General features: G+C 43.0%; 1 protein-coding gene across 10 annotated transcripts in view; it reads left to right on the forward strand.

Annotated features, from left to right (window-relative positions):
- Positions 1–26,915, forward strand: part of LOC129844739 (PHD finger protein 14-like) — a 71,887-nt gene extending 44,972 nt beyond the window's left edge. For 7 of the 10 annotated variants that reach the window (XM_055912806.1, XM_055912809.1, XM_055912805.1 and 4 more), the window contains one exon: positions 25,339–26,915. In XM_055912806.1, coding sequence (XP_055768781.1) covers positions 25,339–25,534 — 196 coding nt within the window. In that variant the 3' untranslated portion in view covers positions 25,535–26,915. Of the gene's footprint in view, positions 1–99; positions 2,982–25,338 lie in introns of those variants that run through there. The other 3 variants (XM_055912815.1, XM_055912814.1, XM_055912813.1) reach the window with 3 other exon arrangements.
- The last annotated feature ends 206 nt before the right edge of the window (positions 26,916–27,121 follow it).

Here is a 27,121-nt window from a genome sequence, read left to right on the forward strand (position 1 = left end):
AAATAATATGTGGTTCTGTCAGTGTTTTATAGGTTAAGGAGGTCAGGGGCTGTGAGGTGTGCTGCCTGCCCTGACTCTTTCTATCTTTGCATTGCACAGGTTGTGAGGGCCGGGGCAGACACCTCTCCTCACCTAGACACAGCTGGACAGATGAGAGAGAGAAGCAGACCTTTGGCTTAGAGGCAGAGAGGGACTTAATTACGTGGAAGAATGACAGCGGCGGTGTGGGATCAGATGGCCATCTTTGACCTTCCAACCACGGTCTTCTTCGTGACCCAAATTGGACCTTCTACTGGCCGTCCAATTAAAATTGAGGGAGAGAGGCAGAAATTGAAATGAACTTTGATGAATTCTAAAATACTTGTTGAAATTAGCAAATTAAGTTTTGAAAGGTTCAGTATTACTGAACTGGTCATTCTTGGAAGAACAACAGGCCCTCTGTGATCATCACTGCCAACTCGAAGAGTCCATCTATCTGGACTAAGGTCTATCTGGACTAAGGTCTATCTGGACTAAGGAGTGATTCTGAAACTGAACAATATTACTAGAAGCATCTCATTGGTTACCTGTCTGTCTGCTCCTCTCTATTCCTCTAACAATGGTGCTTCTTCTCTTCCCCTTTTTTGTTCCCTTTTCTGTTTCTCTCCCCCTGTCTCTTCACTCTCTCCTCAGCCCCCTTCCCTCTCTCATCCATTCTATGTTGGCACTTCACTCCTTTGACCTCCCTAAGCATCTTATCACCACATCCAATCAGTTGTATTGACTCTAGTCATTTGTGGTCCAATCACATAGTGTTTTCCTCAGTAAAGGCCTTTAATTGGAGATGCACTTGAACTTAAGCTCTCATCTTCTTCTAGTGTTGTGTTGTCGTCAAGTAGAACTTTCTAGAGTAGAGGAATAGTGATTTTTAGTAGAATGATTTCCCTTTCTAGTGTTTGAGAAATACTGTAAGTAGCTGCTTAGATAAGGTTTAACATATTGAAAACAGTAACATGTATAGTAATGGTTATTGTAACTTTTAATGTGTGTGTGTGTGTACAGTAGGTTTTTAGTCTCCCTTCCTCTCTTTAATATTTTTAAAGTGACAGTTTAACTCTGAGTTCTATTGGAAGTGTGTGTGTGCACGCGCCTCCCCAGTGCCCCATAGTGAGTGCTGTCAACTGAGCAGCTGCCATGTGGTCCGTCTGTCAGGGTCCTTGACAGAAGTGTCACAGTTTGCCCTCACATGTCACTCCTCCGTTCATCCCCCCCCATCCCAGGACCCTCTATGTCACTACTCCTCTCTTCTGCCCATCTGTCTGGGGACCCTATATCCATGGCTCTATGGCTCTGGGAGTTGCCAAACCTCACATAATGCTTACGTCCACTGGAAAATCTGCTGAGGAAATAAAGATGGTGGTTTGGTAGTTTTCCTGTGGAGATTAGAGATGCCTGTACAGGATGACCTGGTCACTCACCACGTCATGTCACCCCCACGAGCCCTCCTCATCCCTGATCCGTCTCATCCTCTTCTGTCTCCTCCTCCTCCGCAAAATTAGAGGACTGTCCATGAGCTACAGCCTCTAGCTAACCCTACTACAGCTAACCCAGCTAACCCTACGACAGCTAACCCTACTACAGCTAACCAGCTAACCCTACTACAGCTAACCAGCTAACTCTACTACAGCTAACTAGCTAACCCTACTACAGCTAACCAGCTAACTCTACTACAGCTAACCAGCTAACCCTACTACAGCTAACTAGCTAACCCTACTACAGCTAACCAGCTAACCCTACTACAGCTAACCAGCTAGCTCTACTACAGCTAACCAGCTAACCCTACTACAGCTAACTAGCTAACCCTACTACAGCTAACTAGCTAACCCTACTACAGCTAACCAGCTAACCCTACTACAGCTAACCAGCTAACTCTACTACAGCTAACCAGCTAACCCCACTACAGCTAACCAGCTAACCCTACTACAGCTAACTAGCTAACCCTACTACAGCTAACCAGCTAACCCTACTACAGCTAACCAGCTAACCCTACCACAGCTAACCAGCTAACCCTACTCCAGCTAACCCTACTCCAACTAACCCTACTTTCAGCTAACCTTACTCCAGCTAACCTTACTCCAGCTAACCCTACTTTCAGCTAACCTTACTCCAGCTAACCTTACTCCAGCTAACCTTACTCCAGCTAACCCTACTTTCAGCTAACCTTACTCCAGCTAACCTTACTCCAGCTAACCCTACTCCAACTAATCCTACCCTACTACAGCTAACCCTACTCCAGCTAACTAGATACTCCAGCTAACCCTACTTCTACTAAACTAACGCCACTTAACCGTGTATGGCTCTCTTATATATATATATATATATATATATATATATATATATATATATATATATATATATATATATATATAACCATTAGCCCTAGGGCTAGGCTATGACCAGCTGTGTATCTGACTGAGCCAGAAGTGCAACTGTAGCCTACAGTAAACGTACTTTAAACATGGCAATACGTGGTGTGTTCCATCAGTTCAGAGTGTGTGAATGAACACCTGGTAGCTGTGTTGTGTGTACAGTATTTATTGATTGATTGAAGTCCATGCTTTTTTGTGTCTTTTATTTGTGTATTCATTCTCTATTTTATATCATAATACGCCTTTTGTTATTACTGTATTGTGAAGAAATTGAGTTAAGCTCACTTTAGTGTAGGAACCTGAAAGGACTCCTTGCTAGACATATTAATTGTTTATATATTTGTTTACAATACATGCCTTTATGCTGCTATTTGTTTACACACATGCCTATATGTGATTAGTATTATTTGTATATGTAATTACTTCTAACAGAAGTTGATACAGTAACTGTGATATACTGTATGGAGTAAGAATGTTGCTGCTGTCACGATATGTGTGAATGTGAAGTGTCCCTTCCAGCCCCTGTGGCCCTCAGCATTACAGCAGAGCTCTAATAAACTCTTGACTTTTTCACCTTATTGCCATAGTGATAGGTGAAAGTTAGACAGTTAATTAATTGTTGTAAAGGTGTGTCGGCGGCCATGTCGATGGCGGGCAGCGGTCCGTTTGTGCGTCTAACGCCCTCTGCCATCTCTGATTTATCACGGGGGAAGTGCCCCCTCGTCGGCTGCTGACCGTTAACAGGCCAGTAAGGCTGGTGAGAAGAGGAGGTCTCTTTTTCTCCCTCTCTTTCTCTCCTTCTCTTCGCGACAAAGTTGATCTGTTTATTTCAGCTAAGCCCCGATTCTGTGGCCTCTCCTGTTCCTGCACCAATTCACCGCTCTCTCTTCTCTCTTTCTCCCTCTCACACAGTGCCAGATAGAGAGGGAGAATAGAGGCTTTTGTGTACAATCTGGTTAACAAAAGCCTCCAATGTGTCTGGCACTAGACGGATAGGCAGCAGCAACAGAAAATAGTCAGAGACACTCTCCATGCTGGGCCCAGACCTGGATTCAATTGAGCTGGGTTTGATTGAGCTTGCCCGGCTTATTGTACCAATAAAATACTTCCAAAAGTGCAAATCCCGCCCATCTGGCACTCTAGGAAGTCTAAAGCAAACGCTGAAGTATTTCAAACATTTCCAATGGTATTTGAACCCAGGACTGGAGGAGAAGTACTCTGTGTTGGGCAAAGTAGAAAGACAGCCAGACAGACAGGCAGCTGCCTCACGTCGAGGTTGAGACTCAGAGAGATGGAATCAGCACAGCGTGGAGAACTGTAAGTGCCCCAATCCCTCATTCCTGCAGCCTTCTCTCAGCCCCTCTCAGCCCAGGGTCCACAGAGACACAAGGGGAGCAGGCCTTGGCAGAGGGATTGAGTGAGGAAGGGATGCTACAGCTGTGTTCCGACCATGGGGATGAGTGAATTTGAGACAGGCACTGGGTGATGGAGGGAGAGAGGGGAAGGATGGAGAGAAAGGAGGGAGGTTCTGGAAGAGCAGTAACCTTTGGGATGATGAGTGTGTTTCCCATTACCGTCCTGACACAGGATCCACTGAGATGATTTAATGGCGGCATTTTGTTTTTGCTGACTTCACTTTTTCTCTCTACTACCATTAAAAGAGAAGAGAAAAGGCATGCCATGCTAGGGCTGAGCTGTGCTGATGTGTGGGTAGAGAAGCCATGCAGCTCCAGTCTATTACTCCCCTGCTAGCCAGCCAGCTAGCTTCTTCCTTCCCTTCTCTTATCCCACTGATTCCGCCGCAGTGTGTGTGTGTCTGCTCCGCTCACTTCCTGATTGCCCTTTCTTCCTCCTCTTATCCTTCTCTCCTTTTTTATTCCCTTTTGCCTCTGCAGTGCAGTTGTACCCCCTCGGCCCCTCCCACCTCCCCACCTATGGCTCAGTGACTACACACTAAGATGAATCACCCAACCCCCAGAAGTGCCTTATATCCTAATTAGTGTGGGGTTTGCCCCAGCACACAGACAGCTGTACACTGTTAAGGGGTGTGTGTGTCATAGACAATATCTTTCCTTCCTGTAACATAACATAAGGCCAAGGGGAGACAGCACATGGAGAGGCCCTCAGTGAGCAGGCTGGGCCTTAGTTAGGTCAGTCAGGGGCTAGAGGAGTCAGGCTCTACCTGGTGCTACTGCTCAAGTCCACACACACACACACACACTCTCTCTGCCTGGCTCTTTATCTGTATGTCTGAGCTCGGCCCACTGAGGCCCCCTACTGGTGAACTAGGGGAACAGCTCCAGACCTGTCTCACATTCAGCATTTGCTTGTCTGCCTAGAGTGACAGCTGGGTGGGGTTTACACTATTCTATTGGTTACGTTGCTCCAGGCAAAGTATTTGAACTAGGGCTGACCCCATTTAGGCGACTGGTCGGGGGGGGGGGGGGGGGGGGTCGATAGCCTGTTTGTCAACCGATATTTATTTAGTTCGCTTAAACAATAAATAGGCCTAAACCATTCCATTTCGGAAAGTGCATTCACGAATGAATGTGACTATTTTTAGTCTTTGCCGTAATAAAGTCTTTGCAACAAAAAAAATGCTTATAATATAATTTGTGTTGTTTACGTTGTTCCAAACGGTCGGAAAAATGATAGTGTAATCTAACAGCACCTGTTTGGGACGCATAGGCCTAATATTCACACAACGCTTGTCCGTTCCTTCTTTTAAATATTTAGTGTCGCGTCCTCTGCATCCATTTTGGTGTTACGGTGTTCAGAGTTTGTTCTAACCAATTTATTAATGTGTTTAGGATATGCTATAGGTCAGGCCCTAATGGTCACGTGCATTCGAAGCATACATGTGTCACATAAAGAGAGCAAGGGTTGAGGGAATAGGGAATGTTTTTCCTAAACTAATTAGGGATTTCAGTGACATTACAGCCATTTTTGACTGAAAAGTTATCATGTTGCAGCAGGGAGGACAGAGTTATACACACTGTTATGTGGTGGTCACTGCAGCAGGGAGGACAGAGCTTTACACACTGTTATGTGGTGGTCACTGCAGCAGGGAGGACAGAGCTGTACACACTGTTATGTGGCTGTCACTGCAGCAGGGAGGACAGAGCTATACACACTGTTATGTGGCTGTCACTGCAGCAGGGAGGACAGAGCTATACACACTGTTATGTGGCTGTCACTGCAGCAGGGAGGACAGAGCTTTACACACTGTTATGTGGTGGTCACTGCAGCAGGGAGGGCAGAGCTATACACACTGTTATGTGGCGGTCACTGCAGCAGGGAGGACAGAGCTATACACACTGTTATGTGGCTGTCACTGCAGCAGGGAGGACAGAGCTTTACACACTGTTATGTGGCTGTCACTGCAGCAGGGAGGACAGAGCTATACACACTGTTATGTGGCTGTCACTGCAGCAGGGAGGACAGAGCTATACACACTGTTATGTGGCTGTCACTGCAGCAGGGAGGACAGAGCTTTACACACTGTTATGTGGTGGTCACTGCAGCAGGGAGGGCAGAGCTATACACACTGTTATGTGGCTGTCACTGCAGCAGGGAGGACAGAGCTATACACACTGTTATGTGGCTGTCACTGCAGCAGGGAGGACAGAGCTTTACACACTGTTATGTGGCTGTCACTGCAGCAGGGAGGACAGAGCTATACACACTGTTATGTGGCGTTTTTGGTCGACCACTATTTATTTTGTCAGGGACAGCCCTAATTTGAACCAGGTTGTAGGCAGCCATGCTACAGTATCCTATGTTCTAGTACTATGCTACAGTATCCTATGTTCTAGTACTATGCTACAGTATCCTATGTTCTAGTACCATGCTATAGTATCCTATGTTCTAGTACTATGCTACAGTATCCTATGTTCTAGTACTATGCTACAGTATCCTATGTTCTAGTACCATGCTATAGTATCCTATGTTCTAGTACTATGCTATAGTATCCTATGTTCTAGTACCATGCTATAGTATCCTATGTTCTAGTACTATGCTACAGTATCCTATGTTCTAGTACCATGCTATAGTATCCTATGTTCTAGTACTATGCTACAGTATCCTATGTTCTAGTACTATGCTACAGTATCCTATGTTCTAGTACTATGCTATAGTATCCTATGTTCTAGTACTATGCTACAGTATCCTATGTTCTAGTACTATGCTATAGTATCCTATGTTCTAGTACTATGCTACAGTATCCTATGTTCTAGTGAGTGAGTTGTCCTAATGAGCTTGTAAATGCCTTGCAATGGTCTCTCTTTCATTCTCTGTCTCTCCCCATTCATTACCTCCTCTTGCCCACCTTGTAAAACAATGCCTCTTTAATAATGTCTCAGTACCGTTCTACCACCCGACACTAAATCAAAAAGTGGGAGGCTATAGGAGAATTCCCATAATCCGCTCCCACCATTTCTATAGAGAAAATTCACAGAACTACTTTGTCACGGGGCGGGATGCGGGAGTCAATGGCTGAGTGCTTTGTGGCGTATTGATCTCCCGTCACGTGAACACCCTCCATGTAATTGCACTGCCCTTGTGTGATAAATTCACCACCGTTGTTTCGGACACTCCCAAGGCGCCACACCGCAAGGCCTGTGCTGGCCCGGGAAGAAGAGGGAGTTGGGAGGCCTGGGCCTCGGCTGTTCCATAAATGGACGACTCTTTCTCTTTGCATGTGGTGCAACAAAGACGTTGTAAAGAAATCCCATATCGAAGGATCCCCAGCCCGGATTTGATGTGTTCATGGGGTTATTTGTTGCCTGTTTGACATTCTTTTAACCAAAGGATGACTTTGTCAATGTGTTTGACAATGGTGATGGTTGTGATGATGACAATGTGTTGATGATGATCATCTTGCAGTGTGTTATTCAAGGCCAACCGCCGCCGCGTTGTTTTCCACTTAGTTCATCTACAAAGAGGCTAATCAAAGTACCGCATGAGGATTAATCCCCAAGCAAGTAAACAACATTTATTCACCACTAACAAGCATGTAGAAAATGTCTATTTTCTTGACTTGACTCATTGAAGTGTTTTTCATCTATCTGATTTACACTACAGCACATGTTATGTTGCACTTTGGTTGTCCAGCAGCTGTACCACAACCACTAGTATCACTCTCCCCAGAGCAGAACCTCTGCATGTATGTACTGTAAGTGTATTCTTTTTTTCTCAAATCTTCTTATGACCATGTATGTGTGTACATTTACATATACTGTAGATTAAATACTTGCATTTTGGATCCCAGCTCCAACCTTGTTGTCTAATCCAATGGTCTTACCTCAATTGAGTTAGGGTTTGCAGATGCTCAAAGCAGTAGTACTGATGAAAAGTTGCCCTCAGTTTCATGCTGATCTCATTGTGATTAAACAACTCTAATTGCTCTGATTCCTTTTAATATCCAATTATAACTCACTTGGCTTAAGTACCTCGGGAATCAATCGGATCTGACTCCCTCCCAATGTATCTATGGTAAAAAACTGATGATTTATTGAAATGTACATTGATCTAGGCTACATCTTCACGCTAGCCCATGTACTGCCTTCTGGTTTAAACACATCCTTCTAACTTTAAATCCTGTGAATCGTTTTTCTTACTTTGTTTCATAACTGTATAATATCTAAAATGCCCTATGATTTCATTGAGTTGTGTGTGAGGCATCGGCTGTGATTGCCTGTGGGGAGGAGAAACAAGGGAACAAGTCTAGGAGGACCCCTATAGAGGCCACACACTCCAGAGCACACCCTTTGAAGAGGGGAAATGTAATGTGAAGTTGTGAGACCTGTGATGAGAGCAGATCAAACCACGGCTAAGCCACCTGCTTGTCATCCCACTGAGAGGGAGACGGAGAGAGGGAGATGGAGAGAGGGGAATGGGGAAAGGAAAAGAGAGAGAGGGTACAGGGGAGGATGTGGCAGAGAGGAGGGCCACTAAGAACTCCTGTCAGAGATTAAACAGCAGATGAAAGGGGATATTAGTCGCCCGCCGAGAGCAACATGTGTAGCAGACAAAACCAATCAATCGCCTACCTCATGCCCAATAAGATTACATCAATCAATAACTGCACTTTTGAGTGATTGGATTCTGTCTCCTTCCAGAGGAGAGTTGAGGAGGGAGGGATGGAGAAGGGGGGTACGAGCGAGCGTCTACATTTTCCCAATGATTAAAGCGGAGACAAATTGGTTTGATAACATCAAGGACCTTGCTGTGGCGAGGTCTATAAGGGCAGTGTTCAGCGCTGATAGAGGTTGAGTGACCACGTCCGACGGACACAGTACGTGAAGAGGATGGTGGGGCTACTGCATCACCTAACTCTCAGACCAGCTAGCCAAGGAGTGGCCTGCGCCACTGATAATGTATATAAGCTCAGTGAGGAAGAAGTGGAAAACAAGTGGTAGCATATACAATGAAGGAGTAGTGGGCCTAAAACAGATCCTTGAGGGACACCATAGATAACTATTGTCATACATTACCTGTTGTCATTGTCTTCAGAAAGTATTCACACCCCTTGACTTTTTCCACATTTTGTTGTTAGTCTGAATTTAAAATGGATGACATTTTGATTTTGTGTCACTGATAGTACAATACTAAAAAATGTAAAGCTAAAATGTATTGTCAATAAGTGTTCAACCCTTTTGTTATGGCAAGCCTAAATAAGTTCAGGAGTAAACATGTGCTTAACAAGTCACATAAGTGCAATAAAAGTGTTAACATTATTTTTAAATGACTACCCCATCTTTGTACAACATACATACAATTATCTGTAAGGTCCTTCAGTCGAGCAGTGAATTTCAAGCACAGATTCAACCACAAAGACCAGGGAGGTTTTCCAATGCCTCACAAAGAAGGGCACCAATTGGTAGATGGGTAAAAATAACACTTATATCAATACACCCAGTCACTACAAAGATACAGGCGTCCTTCCTAACTCAGTTACCGGAGAGCAAGGAAAACGCTCAGGGATTTCCATAAGGCCAATGGTGACTAAAACAGTTACAGAGTTGCCTCCCGAGTAGCGTAGCGGTCACTACAGCCTGGGGTTCAATCCCAGGCTGTGTCACAGCTGGCAGGGACCGGGAGTCCCATAGGGCGGCACACAATTGACCCAGCGTCGTCCGGGTTAGGGGAGGGTTTGGCCAGGGAGGCTTTCCTAGTCACATCGTGCTCTAGCGACTCCTTGTGGTAGGCCGGGTGCTTGCAAGCTGACTTCAGTCGTCAGTTGGACAGTGTTTCCTCCGACACATTAGTGCGGGTGGCCTCCGGGTTAAGTGAGCAGGTGTTAAGCAGCAGCACGTCTTGGCGGGTCGTGTTTGGGAGGACGCATTACTTGACCTTCACCTCTCCCGAGCCCGTTGGAGAGTTTCAGAGATGAGACAGGATCGTAACTACCAATTAGATATCACGAAATTGGGGAGAAGGGGGGAGTAAAATTCCCCCAAAAGAAATGAACTGTTAGATTTTAACTGTTGTCATAGGAGAAAACTGAGGATGGATCAACAACATTGTAGTTACTCCACAATACTAACATAAATGACAGAGTGAAAATAAGGAAACCTGTACATAATACAAATATTCCAAAGCATGCATCCTTTTTGCAATAAGGCACTAAAGTAATACTGCAAATACGGCAAAGCCAACATATCACTGAGTCCTACTGTTCATATTTTCAAGCATATTGGTGGCTGCATCATGTTATGGGTATGAGTTTCATTTAGGATAAAAAGAAAAGGAATAGAGCTAAGCAGAGTCAAGATCCTAGAGGAAACTTGGTTCAGTCTGCTTTCCAACAGACACTAGGAGACATTCACCTTTCAGAAAGACAGTTACCTAAAACACAGCCAAATATACACTGGAGTTGCTTATCAGACAAAATGGAATGTTCCTGTGTGGCCTAGTTAGTTTTGGCTTGAAAATCTATGGCAAGACTTGAAAATATCTGTCTAGCAATGATCAAAAACCACCTTGACAGAGCTTGAAGAATTTTTTAAAGAATAATTTGCAAATATTGCACAATCCAGGAGTGCAAAGCTCTTAGAGATTTACCCAGAAAGACTCACAGCTGTAATCCCTGCCAAAGGTGATTCTAACATGTATTAACTCAGGGGGTTGAATACTTATCTAATCAAGATATATTAGTGTTTTATTTTCCATTAATAAAAAATAAAAATAAATAATTTTCTTCCACTTTGACATTAGAGTATTTTGTGTAAATCGTTGACAAACAAAATTACAAATCCACTTTAATCCCACTAACACAATAAAATGAGGAAAAGGTCAAGGGGTGTAAATACTTTCTGAAGGCACTTTATAATGTACAAATTGTGAAAATATCAGAATGTTTGTGTGTTGTACAATGTTAAAGAAATACTCCTAAATATAAATGCATTTGATAAAAGATTCTGACTGAAATTGAAAGAAGTGGAAAACGGATGGCGATCCAGAAGAACAGAAAGGAAATGTTTCTTCCTCGTGAACTTATTGCAAAATGCAGGACTCGTCATTTTGAATTTCAATGAACTAATAATCATCTACTCATCAACCAGCAGCCGGGCGGCTGGGTCAGCATCATGAGCAGTGTTTTAATTCAAAGATGCTCACCGAGATACACAACACGATAGGTTCATTAAAACAGATGTAGTGGCAAAATGTAGATTTCCGCCTAAATATACATACCCAAAAGTAACTGTTATTCATGTGTGATTACATGTCAAAACCTGGTATATTTGGAAAGAAGACATCTGGGAGATTATGAGGAAATGATCAGAAGATAGGAGGTACATAGTTCAGAATACACAAGATCAAGCACACACACAATAACCGTTTTTAATTGATTTATTTTGAAATAGTCTTTCATTGACAAGCTAGAAGTGAATTATTGATGCCTAGAGTTGGAAACACATCATTTGGCTTCCACAATATGTGAACAATATCAGGGAAAAAATGTGATTGATGTATATATGTGAACCCCTCCAAAGTGGCATATGACTGTAAATTAGATAATTACAGTGCTATTACATATTTGCAATCCCTAAATGCTATTTGTTCAGTATAAAGACACAATTTCTACCATATCAACCTCACTCAAACATTGTGGTGGTGTTATGGGGTATCCAGGGTACATTCACGTGTCCTTTCAACCTCTCCAAATTGTCCAAAGTGGTAATTGCACTGTTTTTGCACACTGGATGTGCCTAAAAGTTATTGTTCACTATAAAAGCTACATTTCTACAACACCAACCTCTCTCAAACATTGTGGTGTTGGGGGACATACAGGGGATATCCAAGTGCGCAAAGATCTAGTCACTCTGTGTCAATTCGATGTTGCCATTAAGTCATACATCATCAGATAACATTGACGTTCAAATATTTTTATTGAACACACACAGGAATGGTGTATAGGTATGAAAGGCAGGTATACAATTTTTAACTAAACATAAAAGAGCAGACAGAAATAAAAAGATCCAGAGTTCTGGGTACAAAACAATTATTACAAAACAAGACATACAAAACAAGGACAGGTAGAAAGAAAGAGGGTGGGTGTCACCCCCCCCTTATTCCCCCCCTTTATCCCTCCCCCCCCTTATCCCTTCCCCTTATACCCCTCCCCGCTGCTCGGGTGGCGGTGCCAGCACGTGCTGCCCAGAGGTGGATTAAAATATTACAATGGAGAGTGCGTTAAAAAGTACAAATTCACAGCGCCGAATGGTCCAAGTAAGAGAGGAAAGGCTGCCAGATCTGATCAAATGTTAATAATTTATTGTTCAGAATATATCTAATCCTTTCTAAGTGTACAGTGTTTGCCAATTCGCTGAGCCATAATTTGGTAGTGGGCGCTTCCCTCTTTTTCCAGAACAACAAGATTAGTTTTTTTGCCGAAATGAGACTGTAAGAGATGAGTTGTTTTTGGGGGTTGGTTAGTCCGATTAGGGAATCAGACACTCCCAGGATTATCAGAAGCGGTTCTGGGTCAATTGAAGTCTCCAGAACTTCAGAAAGGATCCTAAAAATTCCACACCAGTAACCATGCAAGCTAGAGCATAGGGCAAAGCAGTGGAGAAGTGTACCCTGTGCAGCCTGACATTTATCACACAAAGGGGATGTATCAGGAAATATCCTATGCAGTTTGGTTTTGGAATAGTGTAATCTGTGTAATACCTTGAATTGTATGAGCCGATGTCTGGAGTTAATGGAGCAGGTGTGGATATACTCCAAGCTATCTTCCCAGTCTGCCATCGAAATGTCAGTCCCTAGTTCTTCCTCCCATTTTGCCTTAATGGCCTCTGTAGAGGGTGTGCTAACCGATTGAAAAGAGTCATATAAACGAGATATCAGTTTGTCTGAGGTGGGGGATGTTTTTATGCATCCGTCAAACATGGAAGGCTTAGCGTTCCCAAATGTTGGGAGGTGTTTCCTAACATAGTCTCTGATTTGTAGGTATCTGAAAAAGTTATTTCTGGGAAGATTATAAGTTTCCCTCAGCAACTCAAAGGAAGCAAAGGTCCCTTCTATATATAAATCCCCTATGGTACTTATCCCCAACTCTCCCCATTGCTCAAAGGTGTTATCAAGGTTGGAGGGGGCAAAGGAGGGGTTCCTGGCAACAGGGAGCATGAATGACATTGGTCTAATCTCAAAGTGGGTTTTAATTTGCTTCCAGATTCGGACTGTGCTATGTATAATAGGATTGTTACGATAAAGTGACCTCTCCAGATTGACAGGCGACAAAATCACAGCACCAATAGAGAAGGGGTGACACTCCTCACGCTCCATACTAAGCCAGGTGGGTGACGGACGTGCGTCATCCAGCAAAAACGTAACCGCACGGAGGTTAGCGGCCCAATAATAAAATATAAAATTTGGGAGAGACAGTCCTCCTTCCATCTTGGATTTGCAGAGGTGTTTTTTACCTATCCTGTGTGTTTTATAATCCCAGATGAAAGGATTGATAATTGAGTCCAGTTGTTTATGAAAGGATTTAGGTATGAATACTGGGATGTTCTGGTATAGGTAGAGCAGTTGTGGGAGGAAGACCATTTTAATGGCATTAATTCTTCCGAGCAGAGAAATTGGGAGAGTTCTCCAAAATTGTATGTTTGTTTTTAGTTTTTGCATCAGCGAGGGGAAATTCTCTTTAAATAGTAAGGAATATTGTTTGGTAACTACAATTCCTAGATAAGTTATCTTCAGAAAAATTTACCTAAGTGGAAGATGTTCTAGCCAGGAGGTGTTTTGTAACCGTATGGGCATTAATTCACTCTTGTTCCAATTTATTCTGTATCCCGAGAAGGTACCAAACAAATTAATCACATCAAGAATAGCTGGAATACTAGCTTGGGGTTCTGTTACATAGAGGAGAATGTCATCTGCGTATAGGGAAATCTTATTTAGAGTATCTTTAGTATTATAGCCGTGTATTGCTGCATCAGATCTAATCGTCTGAGCGAGAGGTTCAATGATTAGGGCGAAGAGCATCGGCGACAGCGCACAACCCTGCCTTGTCCCTCTGTAGAGGTTAAATCGGGGCGACAATGATTGGTTAGTGAGTATTCTCGCACAGGGGTTCCTATATAAAAGCTGGATCCAATTTATGAACCCATCTCCAATATTAAATTTATGTAGGACTTTGAATAGATAGGACCACTCAACTTGGTCAAAAGCCTTCTCGGCGTCAAGAGATATAACGGCAAGGTCCATGTTTGGTAACCTCTGAGAATACATAATGTTGAAGAGGCGCCTGAGATTGAAGAATGAGTTTCTGTTCGGGATAAAGCCGGTCTGGTCCGAATGGACCAGTTTGCCAATTAAAGTGCTAAGCCTGTTAGCCAGGGTTTTTGCTAAAATCTTTTGGTCTGTATTGAGGAGGGATATTGGTCTGTATGACCCTACCTCTTCCGGATCTTTACCCTTCTTATGTATAACTGTAATGAATGCTTCATCCAAAGTAGATGGGAGAGCTCCATCCTCTCTGGACTGAACCAACATTTTGTGCAGGTAGGGAGAGAGCATGTTGCTGAATGTTTTATAGAATTCACCCGGGTATCCATCTGGGCCCGGGGTCTTGCCACTCTTTAGAGTTTTGATTGTTTCTCGAATTTCTTCAAGAGATATTTCCTTATTCAGGAAGTTAGAATCTTCCTGGTTCAGGGCAGGAAGATTACAGTCATCCAAAAAGTTTTGCATAATTAAGGGGTTAGAATCGGCTTTAGATGTATATAGAGTCTCATAAAACTGACGGAATCTGTCATTGATGTCTTTGGGGGAAGAGAGTAATTCCCCAGATGCAGACTTAACTTTGTGAATCATTCGGTCACTCACAATTTTTCGAAGTTGTCTGGCGAGTAATTTGTGTGGTTTGTCACCAAACTCAAAATATTTTTGCTTGGCGTAGAGAAAAGATTTAGCAATTTTAGCTGAGAGAGTCTGATTATATTCAAATTTTAAAGAGGTAATTTTTTTATGTTTCTCCATAGATGGATGTCTAGCATTCTCCCTATCCAGTAAGTGAATTTGTCCCTCCAGTTCTACCAATTTTCCCTTGTTTTGCCTACTCCTGGCAGTCTGATAGGAGATGATACAGCCTCTCAAATAAGCCTTAAGTGTTTCCCACAGTAATGCTGGGGAAGTCTCTGTGTTGTCGTTGGTATCAAAGAAAAATGTTATTTGGTCTTTAAGATGTTCACAGAATGTTGGTTCTGTGAGGAGCTGAGGATTTAACCTCCAGACCCTCTCGTTTGGTACCATGTCACCCAATCTCAGGGAGAAGGTGAGTGGACTGTGGTCCGAGATTATAATATCATGATACTTCACATTACAGGTATAGGGGAGTAGTTTAGCATCAACCAAAAAGTAGTCAATTCGAGTATAAACATTGTGAACATGAGAGTGAAAGGAGTATTCCCTGCCCGTAGGGTTAGTGATCCTCCATATATCAAATAAGTTAGAATTCTTTATGTAGGTATTCAAGAATTCACTTGAATAGGAGGTGGGGGTTCGCCGGGTAGAGGATCTGTCCAATTATTGGTCTAGCACGCAGTTAAGGTCCCCTCCAATGATCAGGTTAGTATGGGAGATATCTGGAATCAGGGCAAGGACTCTTTTGAAAAAAGAGGGGTTATCAATGTTTGGCCCATAGATATTTAGTAGAGTTACAGAAGTAGAGTGGATCTCTCCTATTACGATCACATAACGACCCTCTTTATCCACAATAGTGGTTTTATGTAGAAAGGGAATTCCTTTCCGTACCAGAATCGCTGTGCCTCTCGTTTTGGCAGAGAAGTTAGAGTGATACACTTGCCCCACCCACCTACATTTAAGTCTGCTGTGAGCATTATTTTTCAGATGGGTTTCTTGCAAAAATATAATATCAGACGAGAGTGCTTTCAAGTGGGCTAGGACCTTGCCTCTCTTAATTGGTTCGTTTAAGCCCCTGACATTCCAGGAAGTGAATGTGAGCCCCGCCCCCCTCTCATTTGTAGTTCCTATGGTGGCCTGCATAACTTGTAACTCAATAAAAAGGTAAGAAAGCGCACCAAACCATCACGATCAGCATATGTAGCAGCTACACCCGAGCAGTATCCAACCAGCCCCTCCCCCCCTGCAAGCCCCTTTACTTCCCACCCTGTTCCCCTACTTTCCCCACTATTTACCCCCCCGCCCAACCCACCTTTAACAGGCATACACAAATAGGAGAGAAAATAAAATAAAAATAAAAATAATAAACACATTGTGACCTCGAACAAGAGGTGAAACAGAAATAAAATCCCAACTGTACGTTCACCTCTCACTATCCTAGAACTTCTACTAACATATGAACTGAGGAGGCTCCCGCGAATAAAGTGTCCAATTAGCATCTAATAAACCTAAAGAGAATAAGTTTCAACCTAAACATATTGCGCACTTAAGCGTCATCTTGGGTCTATCTATCCCTGAGATAAGCAAGATATAGCATCACAAGATTATTTTGCTAAGCACTGCCGGTCTAAACATGAACCATCAGCAACCAACTTAGACAGCCGTACATTTACATATTGTGGGTTAGATCGGAAACAAGAATTTTTCTAAATTAAACGTATCCCCCAGTCAGAAAATAAATAAATAAAAAGGTTATATATATACATGTATACATACACACACATACACATACTTACCCATATACATATATATATATATATACATATACATACATACATACATATACACACATATATATACATACATACACATACACACATACAAACACATACACACACACACACATCCCCAAAAAATACATATAAAGGTATATATTTAAAAATATACATATACACACACACACCCATACATATCTACATATGCGCATATACACATACATACCCATACATACAGAAACATTCATGCCCCAGAGTAATAATCTACACTAATTTAAAATATACACATACATAATAGTAACATGCTAAGAGAAAATAATTATAAAGTACAAATAATAATTATATGTACGCACACCTACCTAGACACTACAGAGGGCTGGTAGGGATCTAATCGGGAGAGCGGCCCTCGGCTATATCAAAGGCAGAACGGCACAAAACATCCACCTGCTATCCAGGTGTCTGTGTCTGCCCCTTCCCCACCATCACCCCCAGTCCCCTGCAAGCTTTAAATAAATGGTATTGTAATAACAATAAATGTAAGAATTAAAAAATAAATAACGAAACAAAAAAAAATGGGGGTAATATAAGTATATTCATCCGAAAGTGACAATGATCAAACCTGGAAGGCATCCTAAATAGGCATCGCTCTGAACACAGCCCGAATGAAAGTGACTTTAATTGAGAGCCAAGACCGCCCTCCACAGCATCTTGCATGTTCGGTAGCCCTTGTTGAGACCGTTCAATACGGTTTCACCCGTTATGGTTTAGTATGGATTCGATTCCATGAGCAGACCCTAACACACAATGACAAGGCACTCTAACCTGTACGGGGGATTGGCGTATGTTCCCGGATAAACTTCTCTGCGTCCAAAACCGAGGAGAGCCACATCTTCTCACCAGAGGGCGGGGTAATTCTTAGTCTTGCAGGGAAGAGCAAGGCTGGGCGAAGATGGAGTTTGTAGAGTTTGGCCATGACATCTCTGTAGCCGCCACGGTCCTTTGCCACATCGGGCGCATAATCATCATAGACACGGAAGGGGTGCCCTTTATGTAACAGGTTGCCCCTCATTCGGGCCTCGCGCAGGATAAGATCCTTGGTCTTGAAACTGTGACAACAGATGATTACTGGGCGAGGGCGTTGACCCGGTCCAGGCACTGGGACAGGGACAGGGGCGCGATGTGCACGGTCCAGCTGGGGGTCCGAACCCAAAACGTCCGATCCCATTGCATCCTTCAATAGCTTGGCGAAGAAGTCGGTGGGGCGAGAGCCCGCCTCTACCCCCTCTGCCAGACCAACAACGCGAAGGTTATTACGTCTGGAACGGCCCTCCAGGTCGACCACTTTCACAGAAAGCCTCTGCACAGTACCCTGTAGTGACGAGCACAGCTTCTCTAACTCGTCGATCCTACCAGCGCTGAATTCAGAAGCCCTCTCAAGGTCCACAATACTCTGGCCCTGCGAAGCGACCGCTCGAATGGTGCCCTCGATTTTGGTGTCCAGTTCAGCAATAGTAGCCTTAAGATCCTCAGCTAAAGCAACACGTAGTTCTCCCAAAGCCTGGGTAAGTTCTTTAAGTGTCACGTTGTTGCCTGTGCCTTCCGCCATGTCTGTCTCGTTGTTTGGTGTGGAGTAGGCCTCCGATGTGGATTTATTGTCCTTTGGTCGCTTATTACTCGGCATTTTTACACAGAAAGTTACGATGTTGTATTAGAAAGAAACGTTTGTTGTAAAAAGTATCATAAAGTAGGGTAAGTTAGATTATTTCGCAAAAAAGTTGCAGGAGCCTCTCACACGCAGCCGTTCACTCCAACATGCTAGCTCCGCCCCATCAGATAACATTGACAATAGGCTAGATTTGTTCTTACCAACCTAAGGATTAATTTAATATCCTCCATGTAGCTATAGCTCAAACACAGACCGAATTGAAGCTTACCTTGTAAGATGTTTGCTGTTTGGTGAAAACGTTGTGTAAAATAAAAATTTTGACTCTCAGGGCTGGTGGTCAATAACGGTAGGTCACAGGCAGACAAATAAGACATCCTCATGATCTGTGGAGTCCCGGCTTTTGGTGTGTCTAGACGTATTTCGTGTTTAGCGTTGTGAAGCATAAACAAAATAATCAGAATGTAGGTAGCAGCCATCTTGAAATGAGGTCATGGGCTCGGCCTGACCGTATACATTTGCATGCCCATATATGGTAGTAAGTCACACCAAAGAAGGCACAGATCAAAAGCCAGAATACTCAGCTTTCCGTACACACCCTGCTTTTGTAGATAGGGACTACAGTTCTCATACTAGACTGAATTGAAATGTAAAATATCAAATAAGGTCCCCAAATATGGGGATGTTACATTTAAGAGGTTTTAAGGTCAAGTAATTAAAATAAGTAAACAGGGCTAAGTGTCGTGTGCACACACACACAAATAAACACACACACACTCGCCTAATAAAAGTTTTGGTCTGTGTTTTTTGTGTGTGTGCACGTGCGTGTGTGTGCATGTCTCCGGCAGAGGAGTCTACCCCCTCCTCTCTTGGCCCTGTAGAGGAGATTCATGGTTAATCAATTGGTGATTGTGTACCACAATAGGAGGATAACTTATTAGCTCCGCAGACACACTTGTGGTCATTTGTCTTCTTTTCACTGATGAGGCCAGAGGGTGCTTTAAATTCTCCCTTGTTTCCTAGACAGATATGCCTGCTCAGCCCATCTAGTGTGGGTGTGGTGTGGTGTGTGTCTCTGTGTCCGTGTGTGTGTGGACCACCTGCCTCTGCAGGTTCCCTGCTGATGTGCACCAGCTGTTTGTCTCTGCTTCTACAACTTAGTACGGTGGTTCCCAACCGTGGTCCTCCAGTACCTCAACAGTACACCGTTTTTATTGTAACCCTGGACACGCTAACCTGATTCATCTCGTCAACTAATCATCAAGCCCTCAATCAGTTGTTTTTGTCCAGGGCTACAACAAAAATGTGTAATGTTGGGGGTACTGGAGGACCAGGGTTGGGAAACACTGACTTAGTAAGATACCAATTATCTATGAATTAAATTGTTACTCTGATTTTAGTCAATCTAACAGGTTTAGGGGCTGACACATAATATGCTTGGTCCTGGACTAAAAACATGGAATAAGTCCAGGAAACCAGCTCTTGATGTGCAAATAGAAGACATGTCATCCACACCCCATTCTCAACCCTAAAACCTCCCCTACTGCATATTCCCTATTCCCAATCACCAGTCACACTCTCTCATATGATGTTAATGTACTTAATTCCAGACCCTAAACTAAATGATTTACACTTCATTAGTTAAAGAGGATGATGAACTGGACGGACTTTAACACCAATTAGCTATTCCACTACCGATTTGAATAGGTTTAATAGGATGTGAACAAAGCAGTGGTTACCGGTTTCTTCTGATGGTGTATCCTTTAACTGCAGATCATGTAAGAGAGGCTGTTCTGAGCTGACAGTCTGCTGCCGACGGCAACACGTTTCTACATTGCCCTGTCACAGTGAATATATGGAGGAGATAGGGACAGAGGAGAGGCAATAGACGAATACAGACACAACTACTGTAGTATGTAAAATATGTGCCTGCCATGGAATGAATTCACATTGATATATGGACACAGTTGTTTTAATGTTTAATACCTCAGGGTTATGAAAAATAGATAACCTATTTTACTTGAGGTGAACACCATGGTAGCAAAAAGACGTCCTCTGGCTACGCTTTCCGGGAAGCGGTGTTGGAGTTGGAGGTTTTACATTTTATCTTCTAGTCGTAATGTATTTTTTATTTTCTGTCTGTATCAGTGAAGGCACAGGGATTTTAGATGCCTTACCTTTTAGTTATCAGCGTTCATGGTATGGCTGCTGCACTAGTATCTTATTGGTTGTACTATGACTTCCCACACAGGACAGTTGGTAGGCTTTATTAATCAATACTTGCTTTTTGCACACTACAGCATGCAGTCTTTCAACAGACGTTGCTTCTTTGCGTTATTGGCAATAGCGTTTTTTGTCATACTGTGTACATTCAGATATTCACATCAACATGGGACGGTTGCCTTCTCTATTTCCTTCTGGTTCGACTACATGAAGCAGAATTACTTTGTAGGAGCAGTGACTGAACACCCATAGATTTTACAATAAACCCCTGCTCAGTATATTGACAGAGAATGGGAACAGATAGATTATGCTGGGAGGCTTTAGAACGATCCCCAGTGGTGGTTGATCCTGTGGGAATAGAAATAGCCTTGCCTGTCTGGAATAGATAGGCCACTGTATGTGTTCAAGAAACACAGTGGCTGTGCTGTGGCGATATGTGTTGTGATAACAACACTTACAACAGTCACCTACAGTCCTGTGTGACGGGGTCAAGGGGAGATGTTCATATGGTTGGGTTACTTCCTCATTAGTCTGTGAAGTAGACTAAGGCCTTTATTCATAATAGGTTCTTTAATTAGAATAGCGGTTCCTGGTAGTTGTTGCTGTGAAAAGGGCTCCTCTGACAGGAGGTGCTGGGTTCAACCCTCCGGAACTTCACCAGTTGTCATCACAACTTCACTGGGACTTAAAAACACGTCTGGCTATGTTTCCATATGTTGTTGTGTTACAGTCTCTCTATCCTAGACAAGTACAGTCATGTCTATTGGACTTTCAGGTAGCCTAAATCATGCATAGATATCCATGAGACATTTGCACAGAAATCGATCTGCATCCTATGTGGTTCACCTTCCCCATGTCCCTCTCCCCCCTCCTCTCCTCTCCCCCTCCCGTAATAGAGATGAAAAGAGCGAATGAACAGATTGATCTCCCTGGGCTGGTATCTGGTTGTTCAGATTTTCATTGAACGATCTGAATCTCCCACGTTGATTAGGACGTAATTAGTTGATCATGGACTGGAAGGAGAGGAGGGAGAGAAGGATGGATGGACTGAAGGGCATTCAGGCTCAACCAATGGAATCTCATGAATGCTAAATTGAGTTTTAGTAGTCTCATTCTGTTTCCAACACAGAAAAACTCCCTCAGGTACACACCCGCGCACACGCACGCTCCTGCACACACCACACACACACAAAACCATATTGATGTGTGTGATAGTCGATATTCATATTACATTTTTTACTGCCTGTACTGTAAGGTTGCAAAACCCCGTTGCCTGACCCAAGGACACCATGGTAGGAAGGTTAACTGTCGTGTGTAATGATAAAGCTGTCTGGCTAGCTAAACTATACAAAAAGCTATGCTCACAGTATGACACGTGTGTAAGGTCAAGGGAAGGAGTAGTAACAGTGTGGTTTGATTTCATAATCATCTAATCCCTGACAACTACCTGCCCTGTCATGATCTGTCATTCTTAGACTGTGTGTTTAGTTGATCAGGATCCCCATTAGCTACTGCACATGCAGCAGCTACTCTTCCTGGGGTCCACACAAAACGTACAAATACATGACAAAGTACAGAACAGTTATAGACAAGAACAACATAAGACATTACATTCAATTCAAATAAGAGTTATATATTGGAAACAAAGAGAAAAATATAAATACTATACACACTATTCATATCTACATTAAAGTAGATCTTGAGGACCTTGAAGATCTTGTTTTTTGCTGACCTTGCTTTTTGCCTTTGTAACCTCTGGTGGCAGAGCATTCCATGATGACATGGCTCTGTACAGATCTGAGCGACACATTACATCTGTTTTTGGTTTGGGTACAGTGAAGAAACCCATAGTGGCCTGTCTGGCGGGGTGTGTTTGTCTGTTTGAAGTGTATGCAAATAGATTATACAAGTGGTTAGGCATTTAACACACAAATGTTTCTTTAGAAGAGAAGTAGACAATTTCTCCTCAACCATGAAAGACTATGATGCATGATGTTGATGTTAGTACTGTCTGTGCGGTTAAAGGCATGCTGCTTTGTTTTGAGTCAGCTGCAGCTTTGCTAGGTCTTTCTTTACTGCACCTGACTATATCACCAGACAGTAATCAAGATGGGAAACGATCAGAGCCTGAATATCTAGTACAGTTGATTCTTGTGTCAAAAACAAAGCAGACATGCCCTTCCCTATCTTCACAACAGTTTTGTCAATATGACTTGACCAGGACAACTGACCATCCAATGTTACTCCTGGGAGTTCAGCTGCTTCAACTTGTTCAATAGTCACACCCTTTACATACATCTCCAGTAGAGGTTTAGGTCTACGAGAATGCTTTGAACCAAATGCAATGCTTTTGGTTTTAGAGGTATTTAAGACCAGTTTATTGCTAATTACTAGTTCTGACACTGACCTTAACTCATTGCTATTTAAAAAAAAAAAAAAAAATCACCTTTATTTAACCAGGTAGGCAAAGTTGAGAACAAGCTCTCATTTACAATTGCGACCTGGCCAAGATAAAGCTAAGCAGTTCGACACATTTATTTATTTATTTATTTACCGTTATTTACAATTACATACAATACACATGGAGTAAAACAAACATACAGTCAATAACACAATAGAGAAAAAAGAAAGTCTATTTACAGTGTGTGCAAATGGTGTGAGGAGGTAAGGCCATAGTAGCGAAGTAATTACAATTTAGCAAATTAACACTGGAGTGATAGATGTGCAGATGATGATGTGCAAGTAGAAATACTGGTGTGCAAAAGAGCAGAAAAGTAAATAAAACAATATGGGGATGAGGTAGGTAGATTGGATGGGCTATTTACAGATGGGCTATGTACAGCTGCAGCGATTGGTTAGCTGCTCAGATAGCTGATGTTTAAAGTAAGTGAGGGAAATATAAGTCTCCAGCTTCAGTGATTTTTGCAATTAGTTTCAGTCATTGGCCACAGAAAACTGGAAAGAAAGGCGGCCAAATGAGGTGTTGGCTTTGGGGATGACCAGTGAGATATACCTGCTGGAGTGCGTACTACGGGTGGGTGTTTTTATCGTGACCAGTGAGCTGAGATAAGGCGGAGCTTTACCTAGCATAGACTTATAGATGACCTGGAGCCAGTGGGTCTGGCGACTAGAGCATACAGTTTGCAGTGGTGGGTGGTATATGGGGCTTTGGTGACAAAACGGATGGCACTGTGATAGACTGCATCCAGTTTGCTGAGTAGAGTATTGGAGGCTATTTTGTAAATGACATCGCCAAAGTCGAGGATCGGTAGGATAGTCAGTTTTACGAGGGTATGTTTGGTGGCATGAGTGAAGGAGGCTTTGTTGTGAAATAGGAATACGATTCTAGATTTAATTTTGGATTGGAGATGTTTAATATGAGTCTGGAAGGAGAGTTTACAGTCTAGCCAGACACCTAAGTATTTGTAATTGCCCACATATACTAAGTCAGAAACGTCCAGAGTAGTGATGGTAGTCGGGCGGGTGCGGGCAGCGATCGGTTGAAAAGCATGCATTTGGTTTTACTAGCGTTTAAGAGCAGTTGGAGGCCACGGAAGGAGTGTTGTATGGAATTGAAGCTCGTTTGGAGGTTAGTTAACACAGTGTCCAAAGAAGGGCCAGATGTATACAGAATGGTGTCGTCTGCGTAGAGGTGGATCAAAGAATCACCAGCAGCAAGAGCGATATCGTTGACATATACAGAGAAAAGAGTCTGGCCAAGAATTGAACCATGTGGTACCCGCATAGAGACTGCCTGAGGTCCGAACAACAGGCCCTCTGATTTGACACACTGAACTCTGTCTGAGAAGTAGTTGGTGAACCAGGCGAGGCTGTCATTTGAGAAACCAAGGCTATGATTGACAGAGTCGAATGCCTTGGCCAGGTCGATGAAGACGGATGCACAGTACTGTATTTTATCAATGGCGGTTATGATATTGTTTAGTACCTTGAGCATGGCTGAGGTGCACCCGTGACCAGCTCGGAAACCGGATTGCATAGCGGAGAAGGTACAGTGTGATTCAAAATAGTCTAAATCTGTTTGTTCACTTGGCTTTCGAAGACTTTAGAAAGGCAGGGCAGGATGGATATAGGTCTACAACAGTTTGGGTCTAGAGTGTCACCCCTTTGAAGAGGGGGATGACCATGGCAGCTTTCCAGTCTTTAGGGATCTCGGACGATATGAAAGAGAGGTTGAACAGACTGGTAATAAGGGTTGCATCAATGGCAGCGGATAATTTTAGAAAGAGAGGGTCCAGGTTTTCAAGCCCAGCTGATTTGTACGTGTCCAAGTTTTGCAGCTCTTTCAGAACATCAGCTATCTGGATTTGGGTGAAGGAGAAATGGGGGAGGCTTGGGCAAGTAGCTGCGGGGGTGCGGAGCTGTTGGCCGGGGTTGGGGTAGCCAGGAGGAAAGCATGGCCAGCCGTGGAGAAAGGCTTATTGAAATTCTCGATTTTCGTGGATTTATCGGTGGTGACAGTGTTACCTAGCCTCAGTGCAGTGGGCAGCTTGGTGGAGTTGCTCTTATTCTCCATGGACTTTACAGTGTCCCAAAACTTTTTGGAGTTAGAGCTACAGGATGCAAATTTCTGTTTGAAAAAGCTGGCCTTTGCTTTCCTGACTGACTGCATGTATTGGTTCCTGACTTCCCTGAAAAGTTGCATATCGCGTGAACTATTCGATGCTAGTGCAGTCCGCCACAGGATGGTTTTGTGTGTGTGTGTGTGTGTGTGTGTGTGTGTGTGTGTGTGTGTGTGTGTGTGTGTGTGTGTGTGTGTGTGTGTGTGTGTGTGTTTGTGTTTGTGTGTGTGTGTGTGTGTGTGTGTGTGTGTGTGTGTGTGTGTGTGTTCGTGTTCGACTGTATGTGACACCTGCCCCACCTCTTCTCTCTCCTGTAGGTGTGATGAGTGTTGTCTGTGCTACCACTTTGGCTGTCTGGACCCTCCCCTGAAGAAGTCTCCCAAGCAGACAGGATACGGCTGGATCTGCCAGGAGTGTGACACTTCCTCCTCCAAGGTGTGTGTGTGTGTGGGCACACAGGGTGGTGGTGATGACGTCTTCTTTAGGCTTATTCTGACGCCATCACATTATTGAAGCAGCAGTTAAACAGCTGAATTTGAACCTACAACACATCTTACAAGGAAACCTATAGTTATGTGAGTATTACTGATCGATGGGAGAGATGCACGTGTTTGAAGTGGAAGAGACTAGCGTTAACAACAGCCATGGCTTCACTTAAATTTCCCGATCTGCTTCCCGGGCTGTGGTATCTCTGTGAGCGACAGGGTGAAGTTAGTATGACATGACAGCGTCTATGTGTCTTTTACCTTGAAACCGAACCTGACAGCGGGCCAAAATGGCCGCTACCATCACCAGTGTCCTCATGGTTGCTCCATTGTCATACATTTTCATTTGAAATGTCCCTAACTGAAAATGGCAAGTCCCAGCAGAAGGGCTTTTTATTATTTTCCTCTATTTGCATTTGAAATAATGTTTTTCTTATTGAATTACAGTGTAATCAAGGGTAGCGTGCAGCAGCTTGTGAACCTAATTAAGTTGATAAATGTAAAGCACATTTCAATTTCTCCGGGAAAGGTCAGCCTGTCCTATTGGCTCTATGTGCGTGGAAAATGGGGGTTAATTGATGTTGCAGAAGGAGGATGAGAAAAATAAAAGGCTGAGGCATACTGAAAACGCTGCATGCTGGGAATGATACGTTAAATTACAGGTAAAATGTAAAGGTTAAAGCTCAGTTAAAATGTTATATAGCTGAGTTAGTGGAGGGTTAAAATGTTAGATAGCAGAGTTAGTGGAGGGTTAAAATGTTAGATAGCAGAGTTAGTGGAGGGTTAAAATGTTAGATAGCAGAGTTAGTGGAGGGTTAAAATGTTAGATAGCTGAGTTAGTGGAGGGTTAAAATGTTAGATAGCAGAGTTATTGGAGGGTTAAAATGTTAGATAGCAGAGTTAGTGGAGGTTTAAAATGTTAGATAGCTGAGTTAGTGGAGGGTTAAAATGTTAGATAGTAGAGTTAGTGGAGGGTTAAAATGTTAGATAGCAGAGTTAGTGGAGGGTTAAAATGTTAGATAGTTGAGTTAATGGAGGGTTAAAATGTTAGATAGTAGAGTTAGTGGAGGGTTAAAATGTTAGATAGCTGAGTTAGTGGAGGGTTAAAATGTTAGATAGTAGAGTTAGTGGAGGGTTAAAATGTTAGATAGCTGAGTTAGTGGAGGGTTAAAATGTTAGATAGCAGAGTTAGTGGAGGGTTAAAATGTTAGATAGCTGACTGGAGACTTGTAGTTGTTGTAAAGCGTGTTGCTATAGCGCTGTTGGGAAGGGTTCAGATATATATAAGATATATATATATAAGATATATCGGTGTACATGATCAACAACTATCCTTGGATTTCTGCAACAACAGATTGAACTGTCGTTGTTTCTGCCCAACATTAAAGTCCTGTATGTTTGCATATTTATATTGTTCTCATAGCTGTCTTGTTCAAGCAGTGCCATGCTGGTTCACAAATAGATAGTACACATTAATATAACCCAAATTGTTTTTACAAAGCATAGATGGAGAGGAAGCTTATTTCCATACATAGAGCTGAACTCTGATAACAAAGAGCCCTGTGGATAACATTAGTCACTATAATATACTGGCTGTGTCTACTGCTCTGGCTGT

This window comes from Salvelinus fontinalis, unplaced genomic scaffold (genome assembly GCF_029448725.1).
Source record: "Salvelinus fontinalis isolate EN_2023a unplaced genomic scaffold, ASM2944872v1 scaffold_0218, whole genome shotgun sequence".
Taxonomy (NCBI): domain Eukaryota; kingdom Metazoa; phylum Chordata; class Actinopteri; order Salmoniformes; family Salmonidae; genus Salvelinus; species Salvelinus fontinalis.